The sequence below is a fragment of the Nelumbo lutea genome, chromosome 5 (genome assembly GCF_056320005.1).
Source record: "Nelumbo lutea isolate HS-2025 chromosome 5, American lotus-T2T, whole genome shotgun sequence".
Classification (NCBI taxonomy): Eukaryota; Viridiplantae; Streptophyta; class Magnoliopsida; order Proteales; family Nelumbonaceae; genus Nelumbo; species Nelumbo lutea.
In genome coordinates this window covers 48099601-48121905 of record NC_142688.1, presented here as the reverse complement: position 1 = coordinate 48121905, position 22305 = coordinate 48099601, and the positions used below count along the sequence as shown (strand labels likewise).

At 33.0% G+C, this 22305-nt stretch overlaps 2 protein-coding genes across 2 annotated transcripts; both read left to right on the top strand.

The window, feature by feature from the left end:
- The first annotated feature begins 294 nt into the window (after positions 1-294).
- On the top strand, positions 295-1282 carry LOC148852224 (wall-associated receptor kinase 2-like). Its single transcript, XM_088945753.1, has 2 exons — positions 295-1147; positions 1236-1282. Exons 1-2 carry the CDS (start codon positions 295-297, stop codon positions 1280-1282), a joined length of 900 nt encoding a protein of 299 aa, XP_088801879.1.
- Positions 1283-6165: 4883 nt separating this feature from the next.
- On the top strand, positions 6166-15648 carry LOC148852223 (wall-associated receptor kinase 2-like). Its single transcript, XM_088947479.1, has 4 exons — positions 6166-6318; positions 7792-8643; positions 13463-13633; positions 14345-15648. Exons 1-4 carry the CDS (start codon positions 6273-6275, stop codon positions 15541-15543), a joined length of 2268 nt encoding a protein of 755 aa, XP_088803605.1. The 5' UTR covers positions 6166-6272; the 3' UTR covers positions 15544-15648.
- Positions 15649-22305: the final 6657 nt, after the last annotated feature.

Genomic DNA, 22305 nt, shown 5'->3' with positions numbered 1-22305 from the left:
AGGGTGCATCCATTGAAAAGTATGAAAAATTAATTAAAATTATAATAAAGTAAAATAAAAATTGCTAAAATATTAATATAAAATAATTATTTATTATTCTTAGTATTGATGAAATCTATAAATATTTGAATTCAACAAACTTAAATTTCTTAACGATAGAAAGATAGGGTTCCCCATTCCTTTTGTCCAATTATCTTCTTATCAAACAATTACACAGAAAAAAAAAAAAAAAAAAGAGGGAAGAAAGAGATGCTTTGGCTGATGTTTCTTCAACTAATCTTACTGCAACTTTTGATGACGGAGGAGGCGGCAGCAGAAGCGTCGAAAATTTCCCTGACAAAGCCTGGTTGTCAGGAGAAGTGCGGAAACCTCGGCATCCCATACCCGTTTGGAGTTGGAGAGGATCCAAACTGTTTCTTGGACGAAGACTTCAAGTTGATATGCAATACAACGAATCAGACTCCACTGCAGACAAAAGATGGTCTGCCCGTCTTGAACATATCGCTTGAAGGCCAACTGACGACCACCATTGGAGCAACTGTTCTTTGTTTCATGGGGCTGGGCCAAGTTTTGATGGGGAATGATACAAGTCTCAAACTTCCAAATGCGTACAGGGTCTCTGATTCAAGAAACAGGTACACGACTATCGGTTGCGACATGTATGGCTTTGTCGTTGACCCTAATAATTTTCTCGTGCTCCACGTCGATTGCATTTCAGAGTGTGTGCACGACACCAAAGTGACGAGTTTACCTTGCGCTGGTCTTGGATGCTGCCAGACCTCAATACCGAAGGATATCAATTCCTTCTATTCCTACATACTGAGTTCTGACAGCTTCATCTATACTTGGAATATCAGCAGATGCGTGCTTTCCCTATTATCGGACCAGGATTGGATAACTTCACATGTGTCTGACCTTTGGAATATGAGAAACAATATGGAGTACCTACTACAAACTGGGATCAGAAGTCCATTTGTACTCGATTGGGCAATTAGAAATCTGACATGCGAGGAAGCACAAGCAAGAATGAGTGGTTACGCTTGCGGAAAGAACACCTATTGTGCTGATTCCACAAATGGTCGTGGATATCTTTGCCATTGCATGGAAGGCTACTATGGGAATCCTTATCTCCCGAATGGATGTCAAGGTATGAATCCACAAATCAAGAATTTTTAAATTAAGAAGAAAAGATGACTAATTGATCAATTCAAGAATTACATTTGAATATGTTTTAGGATTTGTGCTTTCAAAACTCAAAAGCACAAGCCCTTTGGTTTTCTGATTTTTTGTCGTTTTACTTTTATCGGCTTTGATCTGCTGGTTCCTTCTTTGGGGCGATATGTGTTTGTTGTGTTGGACAAGTGTTGGCTTGGCCTGTTGGAACTGAATTGGGATTCGGTTTGGTTAATTGAGTTCTTTCCGGGATTCTCTTGTCTTTAGGCTTCTTCCATTGAGCCCCTCCCCTGTACATTATATCTTTTTTCTTTTCTTTACTAATTAACTAGCAGGGACCCGTGCATACGGTAAAATCTGAAAGACTTAATAATTTTATTTTTCATTTTCTGTTGATTTATAAAAGAATAATTATTGTTATTTGAATATAAATAAATATTTTTTAATAAATTTAGTTTTATTAATAATTTGTAGTAATTATAAGAATTTTTGTTCTTTTTATTATTTTCAAATGAAGTTTTGATTAATTTTAAATAAATAAAAATAATTATAAAAGTTAACATTTTTATTAATTCCACTAACAATTAACAATTATATAGGAATAACAACGGGGTGAGTTCAGAATAGGGCACACCATCCTTGCCCCGTCTCCAATGTCATGCAAGTTCAGGGCAAGGTAACCACTCCTCAATGTCGAGTGAGTTCAGGGGCAAGGCACCCCACTCCGCATCAACGATAGAGAATCCTCAAATTTCCCTACCCCATCCCCAATATTGAGCAAGTTTAAGTAGAGGTGTAAATTGGGTTGTATTGGATTAGCACGACACGACCCACATGTGGCCTACATAAAGTGCGAGTTGTGCCATGCTAATCCACGAGGCATCTCAGGTCGTGCCTCCCTCATCTAGGATAATTTGGGGTGGGGGGCGGTTCGACACGACCCATGACTTGAGCCCATACAGGCCCATGTTGTGTCATGGGTTGGGCTGATCCATTGGGTTGGGCCTTGGGCCAGGCCATGCCACACACCAAGCCAAACTCAAGGCAAGACACCCACTCCCTATCCAAGGTTTTTAAAATTAGTTCGGATACGGAACCATTCTAAGGTCGAATGATGACCCATTTTAACAAAAAAATTAGAAAAACAAAAAAAGGCCAAAACTGTTATCTGGGTTGACGGTTCTACTACTCAAGTCAGTGGTTCACTAATGAAATAAGTAGTTTTTGGACAAAAAACGGTTTTGAGGTAAAACAGTGTTTGGTTCCCAATTTTTTCGGTCTAACCATCTGGTTTGATCCAGTTTTGAAAACACTGTCCTCGTCAACCCAATATTCAATTTGATGATAGAAATGATCAAAATGATGTATTGAGTATCAACCACATGGTAAATTTCTAAAAGTACACTAAATTGTCTTTAATATTCAAAAATGTAATTTCATAAAAATTTTAGAAAATTTATTGTGCGTGTGTAATTTTGAAAATATATTCAAATTTATTTAAATTTTTATTAAATAATTTACTTTCTTTTTAAATAGTATACTTATAGAATTAAACTAATCTATCTTATAATTTTTAATATAAACTAGCCAATAATTTCCTTTTTCCCATATTATACTAATTTTTTCTTAATAACTTATGTAATTATTTATTAAAATTATAGTTTTCCATTTCCCATAGTCATTTATCTTTAATAATTTGCAATGAGAATTACATAAATTTTCAATGATTTTCCAAAATCTATCAAATGTAATAAATTTTCCTAAAATTTCCAAAATATTCTAATAATTTTCAATAATTATTTATTGCATTTTAAATAAACTTTCAAATACTTTATATATTTTAATTTCAAAAATTTTATTTTACAAAAATGTAGTTTTATGAATATTTTTGAAAATTTTATTACATTTGTATAACTGTGTGGATTTATTGAATTATTTTAAATTATTATTAAATAATTTATCTTTTATTTTTCAATATAAATTAATTAATAATTTCATTTTCTAACATTATAATATTTTGTTCCCCCATTTGTATTTGGTTATTAATTATAATAACAACAATAAATAAATTTTATACTTTTTTGTAATTGTTAAATGTAATTCCGAATTTTATAGAAATTAGATAAAGAGTTTTCAATTTCTATAAAATGTTGTTAATGAGTTAATTAATAACAATGTTTATTAATTTTTGATAATTTACTAACGGTATTTATTAACTTTTGGTAATAACACTATTTAATACTTCATTGAATATGAGAGGTTAGTTGAACCATGCTTGAAGTTTGAAGTGATGCAGAAAGACTAAATGGTACAAAAAGAGGTGTATACACATGTATTTTCTTGATTTTTATATTTGAGTTTATGGTTTCTAAGGTTGATTCGCTGAGTTCTATCCTATAAAGCATCTAGTAAGTGCACCATAAAATGTTGTTTGAGTAGCTTCAAGAACATTTAAGTTCTTCATTAGTTTTGATGTAATGTTGTTAAATGTAATTCCGAATTTGAATCAAATGTTCTTTGAGTAGCTTCAAGAACATTTAAGTGTTCTTTGAGTAGCTTCAAGAACATTTAAGTTCTTCATTAGTTTTGATGATTGAATTGCTTGGATTTTCCTTGTATGAGTGACGATGATGATGATGATGATGATGATGATGATGGTGGTGGTGGTGGTGGTGTTGACAAATTTGAATTGCAAACAACCAACACCACAAAGCTTCCACTTCATCTTTTATGGCATTCTATCTTTAATACATTTTTGACATAGAGAAGTTTAATAAAGGTTAACTGCATACTTAGATATACATTTAGTACTATCAATGAGTTTGTTATCATCAAAACACATAGGATCATCACAAATATTATTTTATAGATGTTAAGACCTTATGACTACTAGAGTGTCATTGAGTTTGCTTCAAGCCATTCTTAGCAATGTTAACTTATCCCTAAAATATATATGGCATATGAAATGAAGTAACTAAACATTTAGCCTTCAAAAGGTTAAATTTTCACTACTTGTTCACTACTAGTTATGGGTGGCATTCTTTTTTCTCTATTAGTTGACTAATCCCACTCTATTAGATAACTAATGACTTGACCACAACTCTTTGCAATGAAGGGTAGTCAACTCAACACTTTAGGTGGTCAACTCTTTAGAATGAGTAGTCGACTCATCAACATTGTCCTCTTAATACATGTCTCAACTATCAAAGGTAGTTGGCTCATCATGTTGGGCGGTTGACTCCTTACTAGTCAAAACCTTAGAACCTTGCATATATTCTTCTCAATTGTCAAAAATTTATCCCTTAGGCTTCTAATAAGCAAAATTTTAAATTCAAGAACACCTAAGAACTAGACATATTTTAACCATTAGTCTCTAAGGTTCTAGTTTACTAAGATTTGTCAGCATTAAGCTTATTGTATGCACTCCAAGCTTTTGAATTATAATAAGTCAAAGACAAGATATATTATAGTAAAAGATTCTTGGACTTCAATTTTGTTCTTCTTCTTTCATGTAATGGTAGCTAAGGTCATATTTGGTTCAATTCTCATTTTTGTTTTCATTCCTACCCAAGATAAAATTCTAAAATGGATAAGAATGGGTGAAAATGAGTAGAATGAGGAAATATTACTGTGAACCAAACACTTTTGTCTTAAAAATGAATTCTTTTCAAAGTGGTGAGTGCCTAATGTTGCTTATTTTTATTCTTAATCAACATTGTGTTAGCAGTCATAAACCGCTAACCTAGGTCTCCAAAATAGTCGCATAAATGTTTTCCAATGGATGGTCGGCGACCAATGCCCTTCAACATAAATTTTCCTGATAGTCCACCAATAAACAATTATGTTGGTGGTTTCGTAAACCTAAGATGGTGATTAACAACCAATGATATTGAGTTTCTTTAAAGAATAACAATGAGCAAGATGTGGCATGATTATTTTTCATGTTGCAAGATGTGTCAAATTTTGTACTATAGGTTGATTTTTCATTTTAAAAATAATGAAACCCATGGGAAGAATTTTTTAACCAAACACTCTAATGTTAGTAATTCTTGTCCATTTTTGCTTAGAATGAAAAAAATTAAAAAAAATGAGGCCTAGAGTAGTGAACCAAACATAGCCTATGACTTTTTTTTTCTAAAGAGATTCATCAAAGATTGACAATAGCCCAATGTTTCATATTGCCTTTGTTTCATTTAACATTTGTTAATCATTTTTAGCTCAATGGGAATAGTTTCATAAGCACACTCTCAATGGATTTGTTATCATTGAAATACATAGGATCAACAAAATGTACATTTGGCTCCTTAAGACAGGTAAAATTCAAAACATTACTCCAAATCAATATAAAGATCACCCCAATTGGATAGCTAAGAACAAAATTATGGTTTAAACAATACTACTCATACATTAGTGTCCGTTTGGTTTGCAGGAATAGGGGTCTGGAATCAAAATTAGAATGGGCTATTTCGATTCCAATTGTTTGGTTGGGCAGAATCGGAATCCCATTTCCATTCCTACTGGAATGGCATTCCCCCATTTGAGGGAATGGCTATTCCCTGCCCTCCTGTGAAAATGAAATCCAATTCTTGCTGATTTTAATTTCCATTCTCATTCTTATTTGAACCAAACAGGCTATAGGAATGGACCAATTCAATTCTGATTCTAAAGATTTTCGATTCCGATTCTAACTATAAACCAAACGGACCCTAAGTTAAACAAGTCAATGAATGAATGCCCTAATCGAATGATGTTTTACCAAAAGCCGGATTTTAGGAAAACCATACCCAAAATCTTAATCCGTGACAGTTTAACTGTTGAAAGTCAAGGGCGGGTTAAAAACATTGGTCCTAATAAACACACAAGAAATGAAGTGCCCATTCTTTATCTAGCTTATACAGTTGTATTGTCTAAATGATACTAACCACACAAATTTTCGTTTATTTAATTGAAAATTATTTTGAGAAAACTTATTTATTTTACATGAAGCAACTGGCTCGTCCATTGAAAGGAAGACATGTGATAAAGGAGATAATTATGCATGTGGAAACAATACTTACTGCTCTAATTTCAATCAAAGTACCGGATATCATTGCCACTGCATGGAAGGTTATACTGGAAATCCTTATCTCCCTGATGGGTGCCAAGGTATGAATTTGCTTTAAAATGGTTTTCTTTTATTTCAACTTTAAATGGGAAATTACAAAATGAGACATATGCTATAAAATATGCTTTAGTTGTGCTTAATAAATCTGAACTCTAAAATATCGAAAGCAACTTTTGTGCTTTTCAAGATCTGTCTGCACAAAAGACAAAAGAAGAAAAAAGCATATCTATCTAATGAAGCTATTTGATAATTTTAAGGTTGAAATCTTTGAAAATATTTGTTTTATGTTTTGAATATATTATAAGGATGTAGAGGCCTGGGTTTTTCAAAGCAGACCCGCATCCCCAGGCACACCATGAGGTAAAGAATGTTGCTTAAATCCAAAGGTTTAAAAAATTGTTATGTATGGGCCCGTATCAGTCGATATATATTGTATTTGTCTCTTTCCGGTACATCTTTATAGAGTTGTATCGAGTCTGGCTCAACGGGGTAACCAGTACTTAAATCGACCTATCTGAATTGATATTTAAAAAAATAAATAAAACTTAGAAAAATAGCTACTACAGGCTGATATGCCCTATCGGCGTATCGCACTGTATCTACTTTGAATTTTGTTTGAACCAATTGGTCTAAAGTCTTTTAAATCTTCAGACATATATTTTCGTGGTTTTCAAAATCGGATCAGACTGAATGGTCAGACTGAAAAAAACGGAACCAGTTTCTTTTTTTTTTCAAAATCATTGATTTTAGTCAACAAACCGTTTTACAAACTCACATTTTTCAAATAAATTATCTTGGGCATTTTCCCATGGAATTTTGGTTTCTATTGATTAAGAATTCTATATTTTTATTTCTGATTTATGTAAAGATCAAAAAAGTAAATTTTTTTGATATCAGTCGAATAAGTGATACCTATTTCCAAAGTAAAAAATGGATAAATTCACTTATAACAAGGCCTTAATACATACATGCCAAAGATTATGAGAAAATTAATTTAAAAAGAAAATATGCCGAGGGTTGCACCATGTATATTTAGGCTCATGGTAACCAAGTTAATAAGTACACATTTAGAAATTATATCACGAAATTGAATCATTTGCGAGAAAGTGGGTACACGCCACTTTTTCAGTGGTATTTGTAATGCACCACGGAGTTGTAACAGATCAAAGGAAATTAGCATATAACACATTAGTATCTATTTACCAAGAAATTAGCATATAATAAAAATTACCATAAATTAATATAAAATTGCAAAAATAACCACTAAATTCCAAAAATTAGTAGAACTTAGGATGATAAATACTTCAAATTATCAAATAAGATAAAACTAAATAAATTACATAAAATTAAATAAATTACAATAATTTATCAAAAATTGTATTTCGCTTTTCCCGTGCACCGCACGGGTCCCCGCCAGTATTGTAGTAATATGGTACAACATAAAGTAAACTAGGGAAACGCTTCGGTTTGCTTCTGTTACAACAGCAGCTAAAAAACGATGATGGCAATTACAGCGTTGTCATCGTTAGATACAAAGCCCGGGTGTCGGAATAAATGCGGGAGCGTTAGCATCCCATATCCGTTTGGCTTGGTGGGAGATGATCCAACTTGTTTCAGAGATGAGTTTAAGTTGTTTTGCAACGAAGCCACTGACCCTCCTCAGCTGGAGATGTATGGGTATGATTTCAGAGAGTATGGCAATAAATATATTTTGGACATATCACTTCAAGGCCAACTGAAGTTTTCCATGTGGGCTGCTGTTTACTGTTTCTTGGGAGAAGACCAATTCTCAGAGGGGTACAGAATAGGCATCGTATTGCCAAGTGTATACAGATTCTCCAACACCAGAAATAAATTCACGGCTATTGGTTGTAACACACTTGCTCTCATGTCTGATTCCAATGGTGAGAAGGTCCAGAGTGGGTGCATTTCAATTTGCCCTTCTGCTACACAAGTTACGGGGTCATCTTGTGATGGCATTGGATGCTGCCAGACAGCAATACCAAAGGATCTTGATACATTTCTTCTACGGCTTGAAAACTACAGCGACACAACCAGCAACGCCTGGAATATCAGCAAATGTAGCTATGCTTTTCTTTCTGACCAAGAATGGTTCAGTTCAAATGCACTCTTCTTATGGAGTTTAAGAAATAATGTTGAATACCTTATAAACGTTGGGATCAGAACTGAGATAGTACTTGACTGGGCAATTAGAAACAAAACTTGCAAGGATGCACAAAGAACAGCCACAGACTATGCTTGCGGGAGGAACTCCCACTGTCATGACTCCGCAAATGGACTTGGATATCTTTGTTATTGTCTTAAAGGTTATAAAGGGAATCCTTATCTCCCCAATGGATGCCAAGGTACGAATTTACTTGTTACTTTTATTTAATTTTATTTTTTATTTCCTTTGATGTAAAGGTACAAACTGGTCTGACACGTGTTTTAATTTATGTGTTTCTTATCCAAACATTTTTGTTTCATTAGACAGAAATTATTCATTATTTTATTATTTTTGTCAAAATAATAATAAAAACAATGAAAAAGGAAAACTTAAACGTGTTGGGAGTTGGGACTCTTTTACATTTTCATCTTGTGTTGTTTTTTATTTTTATTTATTTTGACAAAGATAACAAAATAACTGGAACATATGTCACATAGCTATTATGTATTCACTCATTGTTGCATCAAGGAATGGGGACCATAGCATATATTTTGAGTCTTTAGATAGTGTTTTTTGTGTTCTTTATTATGTTTTTATGTTAACCACCCTATAAAGGCATATCAATCATTTTACTTATATTTTACTTTCGGTATAGGATAAAATACAAAAACCTCCCGAGTTTTCTAACAATCTTATAAATTTCCCCTATGTTTTGATATGAACAGGATCCTCCCTTATACTATTGAAAAATGGTGCATATACGTCCCTAATTCTTGTTAGTTTTTTTTTGGCCAAAAACCCTAACGTAATACATTAATTTTCTTAAAATACCAGATTTACCCTTGAAGTGGTAACCGAAGAAAACCACTCTCCTACCCCTATTTTTTCCACTTCTCTCTCTCAATTGAGCTAACCAATCATCACTCATTTTTTCTCCTTTTGTTTTGTTTTATTTATTTTTCACATTTTCTTAATTTCCCATCTCTTTTATTCTTCTTTCTCTCCCTTCTTCTTCATTTTCTTTCTTTCTTACTTTTTTCTTTTAATTTTCTAGTTTCGTTTTAGGTGACAAGCAAATAGGAACCATAGTCTAGAGATTTCATGCAGATGCCTATTAAATGGTTCTAAGCGATCCTTTTACTATTTAAGTAATTTAACAACCATTCCTCACAACTATTTAATCTACCCATTTTTGTTTTCTTTATTGTGTTTTTATGTTAACCACCCTGTAAGGGCATATTAGTCATTATACATGTTTTCTTTAAAGTATAGGGTAAAATACAAAACATCCCCTGAGTTTTCTAACAATCTTATAAATCTCCCTTGTGTTTTGATATGAATAGAATCCTCCCTTATAGTTTTGAAAATGGTGCATATACCTCCCTAACTCTTATTAGTTTTTCTAGCCCAAAACCCTGATGTAATACATTAATGTTCTTAAAATATCAGATTTACCCTTGAAGTGGTAACCGAAGTAAACTACTCTCCTACTCCTATTTTTTCCACCTCTCTGTCTTAATTGAGCTAACCAATCATCACTCAATTTCTCTCCTTTTGTTCTGTTTTATTTATTTTTCACATTTTCTTAATTTCCCATCTCTTTTATTCTTCTTTCTCTCTCTTTCTTCTTCATTTTCTTTCTTTCTTACTTTTTTCTTTTAATTTTCTAGTTTCTTTTTAGGTGACAGGCAAATGGGAACCAGTCTAGAGACTTCATGGAGATGTTTATTAAATGGTTCTAAGGGACCCCTTTTACTATTTAAGTAATTTAACAACCATTTCTCGGAAGTATTTAATCTACCCATTTTTGTCTTCTTTATTGTTTTTTTTTTATGTTAACCACCTTGTAAGGGTATACCAGTCATTATACTTATGTTTTACTTACAGTATAGGGTAAAATACAAAACCTCCATTGAGTTTTCTAGCAATCTTATAAATCTCCCCTATGTTTTGATATGAACAGAATCCTCCCCTATAGTTTTGAAAAATGGTGCATATACCTCCCTAACACTTATTAGTTTTTCTGGCCGAAAACCCTAACGTAATACATTAATTGTCTTAAAGTACTAGATTTACCCTTGAAGTGGTAACCGAAGCAAACCACTCTCCTATCCCTATTTTTTCCACTTCTCTGTCTCAATTGAGCTAACCAATCATCATTCATTTTTTCTCCTTTTGTTCTATTTTATTTATTTTTCACATTTTCTTAATTTCCCATCTCTTTTTTTCTTCTTTCTCTCTCTTTCTTCTTCATTTTCTTTCTTTCTTACTTTTTTCTTTTCATTTTCTAGTTTCCTTTTAGGTGATTAGCAAGTGGGAACCATAGATTTCATAAGATTGTTAGAAAACTCGGGGGGTTATATTTTACCCTTAAGTATAAATAACAATGAGAGAGGCAACCAAATTAGCTTTTGCGGAACGAAGAAGAGAGAAAAAGGTAGGAAGAGAAAGTAGTGGTTAGACCCCTGGAGGGGCTGCCTATATATCCTCCGGTGAGGGATTGGGCCAATGTAATTCACAAGAGTTGGAATTCTAGTGATAAGAGAGAAAACAGTACGTGATTGCATAGAAGATGGAAAAACACCCATATGGATGAAGAAGAAAGAGAGAAAATGGGTTAAAATCAAGATGATGGAGCAAGAGTGCTTCCAAGATCCCAAGATGGGCATGAGGGCCCCTATTTATAGATTTTAGGTGAGCTAACTTTCCATCATTTTAGAATTTTCTTGTTAATTGTTATTTCTAATTTCACCCTTTTGTTTTAGTCATTTAAATCACATGTTTATTTTCATCCTTGAATGTGCTTAGTGGATTCATTTTCTTTTCTAGAATGTTCACTTATTATGCTCATGTTTAATCTTATTCAAGGACATGCTTAATTGGATTCACGTTTGGTTTCTAGGATATTTCATCCCTGAGTTGTGCACATTAATTTTGTTATTGTGGAAAAATGATTAACACTTAAATTTAATTAACACTTAAATTCAATCCCTGGGTTGGTCGAATTGTGTACTTATGTAAGGCCACCCTCATACATTGTGTTATCGGCTATTTAGAAGACTAGTAGCCCAAGTTTTTGTCTTTTCCTATTTGGTTGGAAGAAGATCTAGACACCAAACTTTGCCTCAAAAAGATGTGGGAAACCTATTTTGGACTATTTTTTGGAAGCTCCAAATGAAGCTTTTCACCTTTTTTCAATTCATATTCTCATGGAAAAACATGTGGAAAGATGTGCCTTAACCAAATAGTATTCAAGCTTCTAAGATGTAAGTGCAAAAACTCACATTGTCTTTTGGCTTCCAAATCTACCAGAAGATCTTTTGAAAAAGGCCTGCCAAATGACATCTATATATTTCTAAGTAATCAACTACACTATAGAACTTGGACAATCTTTCCTAACAAACTACCCTACACTTAAAAACCTTGGAAAATTTATCCTAAGGTTTGGAATCTCTTCCATTGGATTTCAAAATATATTTTTAAGATTATAATTACTTATTGAAGTCTAGGAAAGCCTAGCAACCAAAACTATTCTATCCATTGGTCTCTAAGGTTGCCTTTCTCCTTGAAGAGTTATTCTAGAAGATAGCCATTTGAATAAATCCAAATCTTCTAGTTCTTTTAGTAGCCTTGTCATGTTTAAATGTTGTTGGATCATCATCACTAGAGAAAGTTGATGGTGGTGATGAGACCATGAAGCTTAGGCAATTGATTAGGTAGAAGTTCCACTTCATCTTTAGTGGATTTCTTACATTTACATGATTACATAAAATGGCTGCATACTTAGCCACATCATTAATACTTTCAATGAACTTGTTATTATCAAAACACGTAAGGCCAAGATCACATCATTAGTACTCTCAGCCAGTTCATCTTCTTCATTAACTATTCATGGATAGACACTAAGAATCTAACGCATCCCTCAATCTAAGAGAAATGTTTCTCATAGTTAGGATCCATATATGTCTTTAATACTAATTTGTCATGAGCCAAAGCTAGTCTTTACCGCTAGTGAAGGAGAAGTATTCTTCTTCCCTATTTTTCTTTTTCAGAAAGGATAATTGATCAGTTTGACGAAACCCACCCTCCAATTCAAGTGTTTTTGGAACTTGAAAGATCGTTGATCAGTTCAACTACTTCAGAGAAGAACATAAAGTGATTACTAAGTACTTCGAGAAAAATAATGAGAAAAACCAACGAAAGTTCAACTAGTGTAGAATCCTTTCCTTATTCTCAGAAACTAGAGCTATTCTCTAGGAAATTTACGTAAAACACTCTAACATCAAACCAAAGTAAGAGAAGAAGTCCTCTGAAGTCCAACTATGCCCATGAATGCACCAGGCTGATGTGAAAATCAGTTGGAGTGAACCGGTTAATCCATTGGGCTCGTGACAATATTTATAAAATTTTAAACATAATGACACATTTTGAACTATATATTATATTATCATCATTGAAACTGAAGTCTAAAAGTTTTTATGATTTTTTAATAATAATAATAAATTAATAATAATAATAATAATTACTATTATTATTATCTGTTGGAGTAAACCGGTTAATCCATTGGGTTCGTGACAATAATATTTATCAAATTTTAATCATAATGATACATTTTGAACTATAAATTATATTATCATCATTGAAATTGAAGTCTAAACGTTTTTAAATAATTATTATTATTATTATTATAAGGAACATTTCCCATGGGTAGAACTGGAACCAACCTCGAAATTACCAAGGCCAGAAAACAACCTTGGGACAGATATTGACAGGATAAGTTCTGGTTCCAAAAATGGGTCCAATTTGCCTTAGAACTGAACCGAATCAACCCATGCTCTCCTTCAATTAGCTGATGACTGAATTGAAATATCATCAAATTCAATACCCAATATGAAAATGTGGTCTAAACAAGTGAGTTAAATTTCTATTAAAAAAGTGAGTTACATTTCGACTTTATTTTCAATTTATGATACATATAATGCTTAAGGTAATATTTTATCTTGTTATATATTTACCAGATGTAAATGAGTGCGAGGAACCAGGGAAGAATATTTGTGAAGGTATCTGTACTAACACAAATGGATCTTATTATTGCTCTTGTCCGAAGGATAGTTATGGAGATGGCAGAAAAGATGGAAATGGTTGCACTAAAAAGAACAAGGCCTTTCAATTAATTAAGGTCACTCTAGGTAATCTCCTTATTGAGTTTCAAATCATATTTAATTTAATTTCCATCCTGTTATTTTATACATGTGCCTTGAATTTTGTTGTTTTTTGTACTTTGCATCAAGGTTAGAGGCTTGATATAAACCAAACAAAGAATGATTTAGCTGTTTGTGTTTGCATCTTGATATAGTTGCAGGTTTCACATCAGTCTACCCTGTCCTTCATTAGGCACTAGGCAAAATACTCAGATTTTTATTAGCCATGAAGCCCTTATGTTATGCGTTAGAATACAGTTAAATCGTACGTGTCCCACTTTATTAACAAGGTGCAACATTTAATATATCTATACTGGTATTTTGTTATTAATAAATTAAGAATAATGAGTTAGGGATAGTTGGGAATGAGATAAGAAAAACAAACTGGCATCTATTTTGTTTGTATTCGATGTAATATGTCATTAAAAAATGTAATACTGTGGCATTAGCTACCAAAAAATTATACGAGTTCATGCAAAGGACAAAAAAGAAAAAAGATAAGTAAGGAATTAATTATGGACATCCACAAAGCAGAATCTCTGGCTTATATATCAGTCATGCTAGGAATTTCTATTAGTCTACTCAAAAGACCTAAATCTTTCTGAAATATAATATAATAATGATTATTCTATATATGCATACTTTTTTCCTACTTTTATAACATTTCTTCCAAGTAATATCTTGATATACCCCATGCAGGTGTAAGCCTTGGGATTTTACTTTTACTCGTCAGCATTTCATGGCTACACTTTATCATAACCAAAAGAAGACTCGTGAAGTTAAGAGAGAAGTTCTTTGAGAAAAATGGTGGTTTGCTTTTACGGCAACAATTATCTTCACATGAAGTTGGTTATGAGGCTCTAAGGATCTTTACAGCTCCAGAACTAGAGTTTGCAACAAAGAATTATGATGAAAATTGCATCCTTGGTCGAGGTGGTCAAGGTATAGTATATAAAGGCATTCTACCTGATCAACGAGTAGTAGCCATTAAAAAATCTAAAATAGTGGATGAGAGCCAAATTGAGCAATTTATTAACGAGGTTGTTATTCTTAGCCAAGTTAACCATCGAAACGTTGTGAAGCTCTTGGGATGTTGTCTAGAGACTGAAGTTCCTTTGTTAGTGTACGAATATGTCTCAAATGGAACCCTTTACCAGCATATCAATAAAAAGAACTACAGCTCCTTGCTTTCTTGGGAAGATCGCGTTAGGATCGTCACGGAGACTGCTAGTGCAGTTGCCTATCTACACTCTGCAGCTTCTACACCGATTGTTCACAGAGATCTCAAATCAGCAAATATACTATTAGATGGTAATTATACAGCAAAAGTCTCTGACTTTGGAACTTCCCGATTACTTCCTGTTGATCAAACTCAAGTCACTACACTGGTTCAAGGGACCTTAGGGTATTTGGACCCAGAGTACTTTTATACCAGTAGATTGACAGAGAAAAGTGATGTTTACAGCTTTGGAGTAGTCCTCGCAGAGATCTTAACAGGGGAAAGGCCAGTTTCTTTTGAAAAAGTAGAGGAACAAAGAAACCTAGCTACATATTTTATTTCCTTGATGGAAGACAATCAACTCTTCCAAATCATTGATAATCGAGTTGTGAATGATGAAATTATTGAACAACTTGTGGCGGTTGCAGAACTTGCAAAGAGATGCCTTAATGTGAAGGGTGAAGAAAGGCCCACTATGAAAGAAGTGGCGGAGGAGCTAGGAGGATTAAGAGGGTTAAGGAAACACTCAGGGGTTCAAACAAAACAAGAAGCGAGTTCAAACTCACTTTGTGAATCATCAGATTTCTATCTTATAGAAACAAACCAATCCTTTGGTGATGCATCTGGGCAATATAGTTTGCAGAATGATATGATTTTGTCAACGAATTTTCCTCGGTGAAATGGTTTGTCAAATCAATCATGTTGTTCTATATATGTTAATGCTTCATTTCTTCATGCTTTTTTTTTATGTTTATGACTTTTAAATAGTACGTTATATATTCAAGTAGAGAACAATCTCTTTTATCACATGTTGAAACATTTATTATATCTTTTTATTAACAGAGACAATTGATTTATCATAAGCATGATTATTCAATTTATCATAGCCAGCTACAACGGCCATTTCAAATATAGCAAGAAAATTACAAGAACTAAATAAAAATAGCGTGCCTGGGCACATCCGGTTTTTAAAGACTAGAATGTACATAACGAATGGTCAATGGGATGTAACTAAATTGTTACACAATATTACAATAGGAACTAATTTTTATAATGAATAGATTTCGTGCATTAGAAGGGACATTTTATAAGCAAAAGAAGCAGTTTGTCTATATTGTCCATATAAGCTATTTATGATATCTATTTTATTTGGAATATTCTTAAATTCATTCAAATTTGTTGAAAGGGTGTGATGCCCAAGTTGTGAAATACGCAAGGTGAGATTGAGAGAAAATATAAAGTGAAACAAAGGCAAGAAACCCTAAACAAGCTAAAAGAAGCACATACAATTCCTAATGTGAAAAACCCTTCAGAAAGATAGGTAAAAGCCACAAGACATTGGTCCAAGAAAACTTTCCACTATGGGGGCCTTCTTTTTTTGGATTAATTTTGAGAGGGGGGAAAGTTAGTCAATAGGATTTTGATTCCCATTGACCAAGAAACATATGTTCATTTTTCAGATTTTTGTGGGGACCAATGAAAGTTTATTTTCTTAGGTATCTCATAGGTTGGCAAATTAACTTTCTCATTTAAGTGAAAGTTGCCAATACTTGGATGGGACAAAAAAAATGTGTCGTTTAATAATAGAATTTTTATGGTTAAGATGGTCATTGCCTTATTTACATGGGAAATAAAAGAATATGGGTAAATGTAATTATTTTGGTAAGTGTTCCCCAGGAAAGACGTACCCGGGTAAGTGGTTTACCGAAAAGCGAACGGGGCATATGTTTCAAAGGTGGGATTACAACAAGAAGATATAGTGTCTTCTCCTCTCTATAGCAAAACATTGAGGATAGCCTTCGCATAGCAATTTACACGGATTACACACTCGAGAGAGTTTTTAACAGTTCACATACCCTTTTTTTACTACACTCTCAAAAACAAATAAATAGATGAAGATGATTGTCCATCTCCCAATTCTTCAACCAATGAAGATACACAAGCAAGAAATTAATTAATGGCATTATCACTAAGTCACGAGGTCTTCCAAATGCCAAAGGTCACGAGTGTGTTGGGAAGTGTGTGCATGGAAAACCACCTTCTACAAATATTTGGGATTTCTTAATTTGAACTATTGATCTAAAGTGGGCGGTGGTTTTGATGGTCTAGAATCACATCATGCACTAAATGTTAGAATAAGAGGCATTTAGGTGATTGCCTCTAAAAGCATAGCGTCTAAATGTTATAGAGGTACTTGACTAATAATTAGAGACACATCTGATAAGTGCCTCCAAAAATAAGATATTGAATCACATAATCATGTCTCTAAAAAATTATTGCCAAAATCGTTATATAGACGCATGTATAAATGCCACCGAATGTATATTTTTAGAGGTATTTTAATTAAATTTATTGAGGCAAATTTATTTGCCTCTAAAAATAATTTCAAGAATCTTAGTTATGCTTTTAGTAGCACTTGTGACCGTCTCTAAAGATCATTTATTTGTATTTTAAAAAACTATTTTATCATATGTAAAGCTTATGTAGATCTATATAAAAACATTTAAATTTTTATTTAAACAATTCATTGACATATCTATTGAAAGATATTGATTGTTTATAAATATTATTTCATATTATTTGATACAAATTAAAAAATATAACAATCCATTTATAAAAACACATGGAATAAAGAATACAAAAAGCAATTCACTTCCTACTCTAAGAAAAGAAGAGAAGTAGTTAAACTCGACACCATCTACATTTTTTTTTCTTCTACAACCTGCAAGAAAAATAATAATATAACAAAAAGCAAAAAAATCATCACATTAATAACTATAATTTTTCAAAAACAAAAAATCTTTAACCATCTATTTATATGTTGCATGATTCTTACCTTAGCAATAGAATTTGGTTTTGGATGGTTGATCCTCAAGGTCAAGTAACAGAATACCAGTTGTGGAGGGCACTAAATGCATGAATGCTCAAAGAATTCCAAAACCATGATGTGTTCCTTAATGCACTCTATCAGCCAAGCTGATTTGAACAAGTATGTGAGTTTCTTGGTAATTGATAAATCAGCTTTAGCAATGAACAAAACCGTTGCAAAAAGATACAAAAAACTGTTACTAAAGGCTATAGCAACGATTTAGCCACGTTTTTTTGTCGGTGGCGGATATTGGCGTGGCTAAAACCTATAGCCACGGATATTGTACATCATGGCTATAAATGTACGTATAACCATGATTTTAACCATTGCTAATTAAAAATTTTATTGCAATAGGTTTATTTTATACCATTGCTACAAATTGCTATAGCAACGGTTTTAGTCGTGGCTATAGAATATGGTTTATTGATGAATAAGTAGAAATAGCAACGGTTTTAGGTAAAACTATCGCTACAAGTATTAGCTATTCTTTTGTATTGTCACAGTTTTTTGCATTAATGGTTGCTATAAAATTCTTATAGCAACGGTCATGGTCAAAAACCGATGTCGTAGAATGGTCGTTACAAAATATAACCATTATAAAATTGTTGTTGTATGGCACTTTTAGCAACGGTGTGATAAAATCGTTGCTACAAGTTTATTTCTCATTTAAATTTTAAAGGAATGCCATTACAAAAATAATTAATTTCACCTGATCTTGTATGATAAAACCTGTACAAATTTATACAAAATATCTATAGTAGTATTTGTTCAATATACACATTTAATAATTTTTTTTCATCACCAAAAAAGAAAACATAATTAACGAAATTATCCTCATTGCATCTAAACATTAGCTTATATGCACGTGCATTATACTCAAGACCTTCAATTTGGATCATAATTTCGGTCTGTCAAGTTCAAAATTGAATACATAAGCGTTGATATAAATAATTAGCTATATAAATTAAATAATGTAAGAGGTTTATATGCATTTACACTTACCATTGATTTAACCCATGCCGTGTGAGATCCAAGTGCATCCAAGAATTACCCTAGAAAAAAATCCAAGGGAATCAAAATCAAGATGGGCAACAAAGAAAGCAATTCAGGTTGGAGAAGACCCCCTACACTTGCTATAAAATCTTAACATTCTTCACCTTCTCAAGGGAGCTTGCTAACCTCAAATAAACTCCCTTTAGAGGTTCACATGATAACAAGTGTCTTATCATCCCTTCCAAATTTATTATTTATCACTACTTCAAATCCCTTTTCAGATGCAAAGCAACTAGAAAAGAAGATGAGAACCTTCCTATGGGCTGGTTGGAACGATGATAACATGTTTCCAAACCTTCCAACATTATATGCATGCATCAGGGTGTGCCTATCCTACTTTCAAGCTATGCTTTGTTGCATCATATTTTCCTACCCTCTTGTACAGATTGTGGTAAGCATGACCTTAACATGAATAAGGAAATGGAGAAAGATGTTGTAGTGTTATTGATAGATGAACTAAATCCACCGACACATGTAACCAATCACATTATGGACACAATAGACTTAAAGAAGTTATCTTATTATTAAGCAGAAAAATGCAATTCAGGATTGGAAGTGTGTATAGAAGCAAGAGAGAAGGTTGGAAATTATCCATAAAATGATTATTCTTCCTCATGCAAAATTTACACTACATGATCATTGGAAAATTATCAGATTGATAAAGAAACATAGACATATCCAGTTTCAATGGATAGTGCAACAGATTGGTTCACGATCTCTGCTGATTCAGAAAACAAGTTTTTTTTAAACATCAATATGAAAACCATGAAAGAGCATTTTAATATTAACAAGTATCAAAATTATATAGCAATAGCAAAGAATTTTGGGTTAGGTAAGGGGTAGGTTATTCTAAATTAGGCTAATAACTATAAAATCTGAACCCTTTTGCAAAGAATCTAAGAATTGTCATCTCTTTAAAGATAAGGGGAAGGTTATTCTTTTCTATTCACTACTTTAACAGGTAAGCACACAGTACAATGCAAGATCAACAGATTTAAGCCAAAAGTTTGACACATATGACCAATAAGGGTGTTACTATTTGAGATTGTTTTGATTTTCAGAGGCAGACATCTCCCGGTGTCCTCAGTTCAGGTGCAACCTGAACAATTGGGAGGTGGATGCCTATTCACAATTGTTGAGACTCCTAAGTGGGGTTCATGTCCAACCTTCTATGCCTGATCATAGAACATGGATTGGTATCAAATCTGGTTAACATCTACTCAAGTGTTAGTTTCCTCTTTTGATTTTTTAGACAAGAACCAATAGAAACCAAATTCAGGATTGAACATGCTTCTAGATGGGCCATGTCCCATTCATTATTCATACATGCCTTGGGTCCACCATTTCTCATTGGTAACACAATGGCTATCTTATCTACAAATCTTCAACCTTTGACTATATTTTCTCAAAGCAAATCATATTTTTTTCTCAAATCACAATGTTAATTTTTTTTATATTCTACATGTATATATGCTGGATATGCAGGTATGTATAATAGATGGTGAAGACTCATGCCATACATGTATTTCTCGGAGGACCTAGCACTTGCCATCTTACCAACTCACCTTCCAATGCACACCCAAATCAGCAAAATCAGCCCATAACATCACATTAGATCCACCTTGTTTCTATGCAAAAAGACCTATTTGTAGTCGGTGGAATCCCTTGTATAATTATCGAGTACTCATTGAGGTTGGGGATTTGTGATCAGATTGAAAGTAGTCCTATGTTGATATTTCAATTACCAATAACAGAAAGAAGAAAAAGAAAGAAACTCAGTCCAACTGTTGTGATTCACGATGGATGTCACAAGATAGACTTGAATGGCTTGCTATATTGCTAGCCAAGTTTCTCCCATGGTCTGTACTTTTTATTTCTTTCTTTCTATCTTGCATTGAAAATTACTATGCTGCATTATTTAGTTGTGTTGGGTACCATTCGAGTTTCTTATGTAACCTTTTGGGGTTGATAAATAGAAATTGATGAAAAAGATGAGTTGTCACTTATTTACATAAGGGAGTCACTTCAACTGAAAAAAAAAATGCATGTATAGACTCATCATTGGTAATGATCAACCCCAAACATAAGGAGGGGTAAGCCTCCTTAAGAGTAGGGGTGTGGAGGAAGGAGTGCCTAATACCTTCATTTTTGGGTTGTTACAGAAACTTGGAGAGAGGAGTGCCTAATACCTTCATTCTCCTAATCTATTTAAATATAAAATCTTTGGTCGAGTGCCCCTTCCCATGGGAAATGAAGTCCCTATTCCAAAAACAAAGTCATTTTCTTCGTGACTAAGATAAGGGCCATATCCTCTAAAATATAGATGGTGACTCATTCTTTGAGCTTGCCATAAGCTTATAGTATTATATCTTACGTCTTAGATATATATAAATTTACATTTTTGTGGTAAAAATGTAGTATCTTACCCAGATGGTATTATATTTTAGTAAATATATATTTACATAAATGTAGTATGCATGGCATGTATAAATAGTATTATATATTAATATATACACAAATGACTTTTAAATATATTTTTTTGTAGGAAAAATCAATGATACCAGAAAAATATGGTATTGGAAGAGTCTTGACCAATCGAAACACCCCCATGAATTATGAAAAGCACCACCTGATTAGCAACTTTTTCTATGATACCAGTTGAGTGCCTCTAGGTTTCTCTAGTATCCATGTCTTAACAGCATCATTGTCGAAGACTTTTTTTGTAAATATGAACATAAAGTTAAATTAAATTTTAGTTTTAAAACATATGTTCATATGGGCTAGCTTGGATGTCCAACTTGGTCCAACCCAGGACTGGGCCCAAACATGTAATATCAGGCCCGAGCTATGGGTCAGGCTAGGTCCAAGCAGGCCTTAATGATGTTGATACCCTATAAAATCTTGACCTAGACCATGATGATCGTCCTTTTACCGGTGTACTTACCTTTCCCCTTGCCACGCCATTACATTTTTGTTTTTTAAATTGACAAGTACGACAATGAGTGGGCTGCTCATGAACTTGCTTACGTAGCTAAAGGTTTGGATTCAAAGTTTGTTTACTGAAGCAGCCTCAATCTGTTTTTTTAGTGAAAGTTTATTCTTTTACTTATAAATATATATATATATATATATATACACGACACTAACTAGAGCCAATGGAACTATCCAAGAGAAGCCACTATCACTAATAAGACAACAAATTAAAAGGATGTGGGATTAAGGATAGCAATTTTCCTCATTTCCCTAATTCTTGCAGGGACCTGGTGAGGATGGAGATGATTTCCCCCCAACGGGGACGGGGATGGGAAAATATTAAAAATCAACTTATTAACTTAATTAATTAACAACTGATAGCTTAATTCATAACTCAATTAGTTAACTAACTAATTAAGATGATAATTTTTCTGATTCCTTCTTTGAAATCTGATGTTATTGAATAATTGTTGAATGGATCAGCCTTTGGACATTTTTAAAAAAAATAATAATAATAAAATTTAATATGCATTAATACAAAATTAT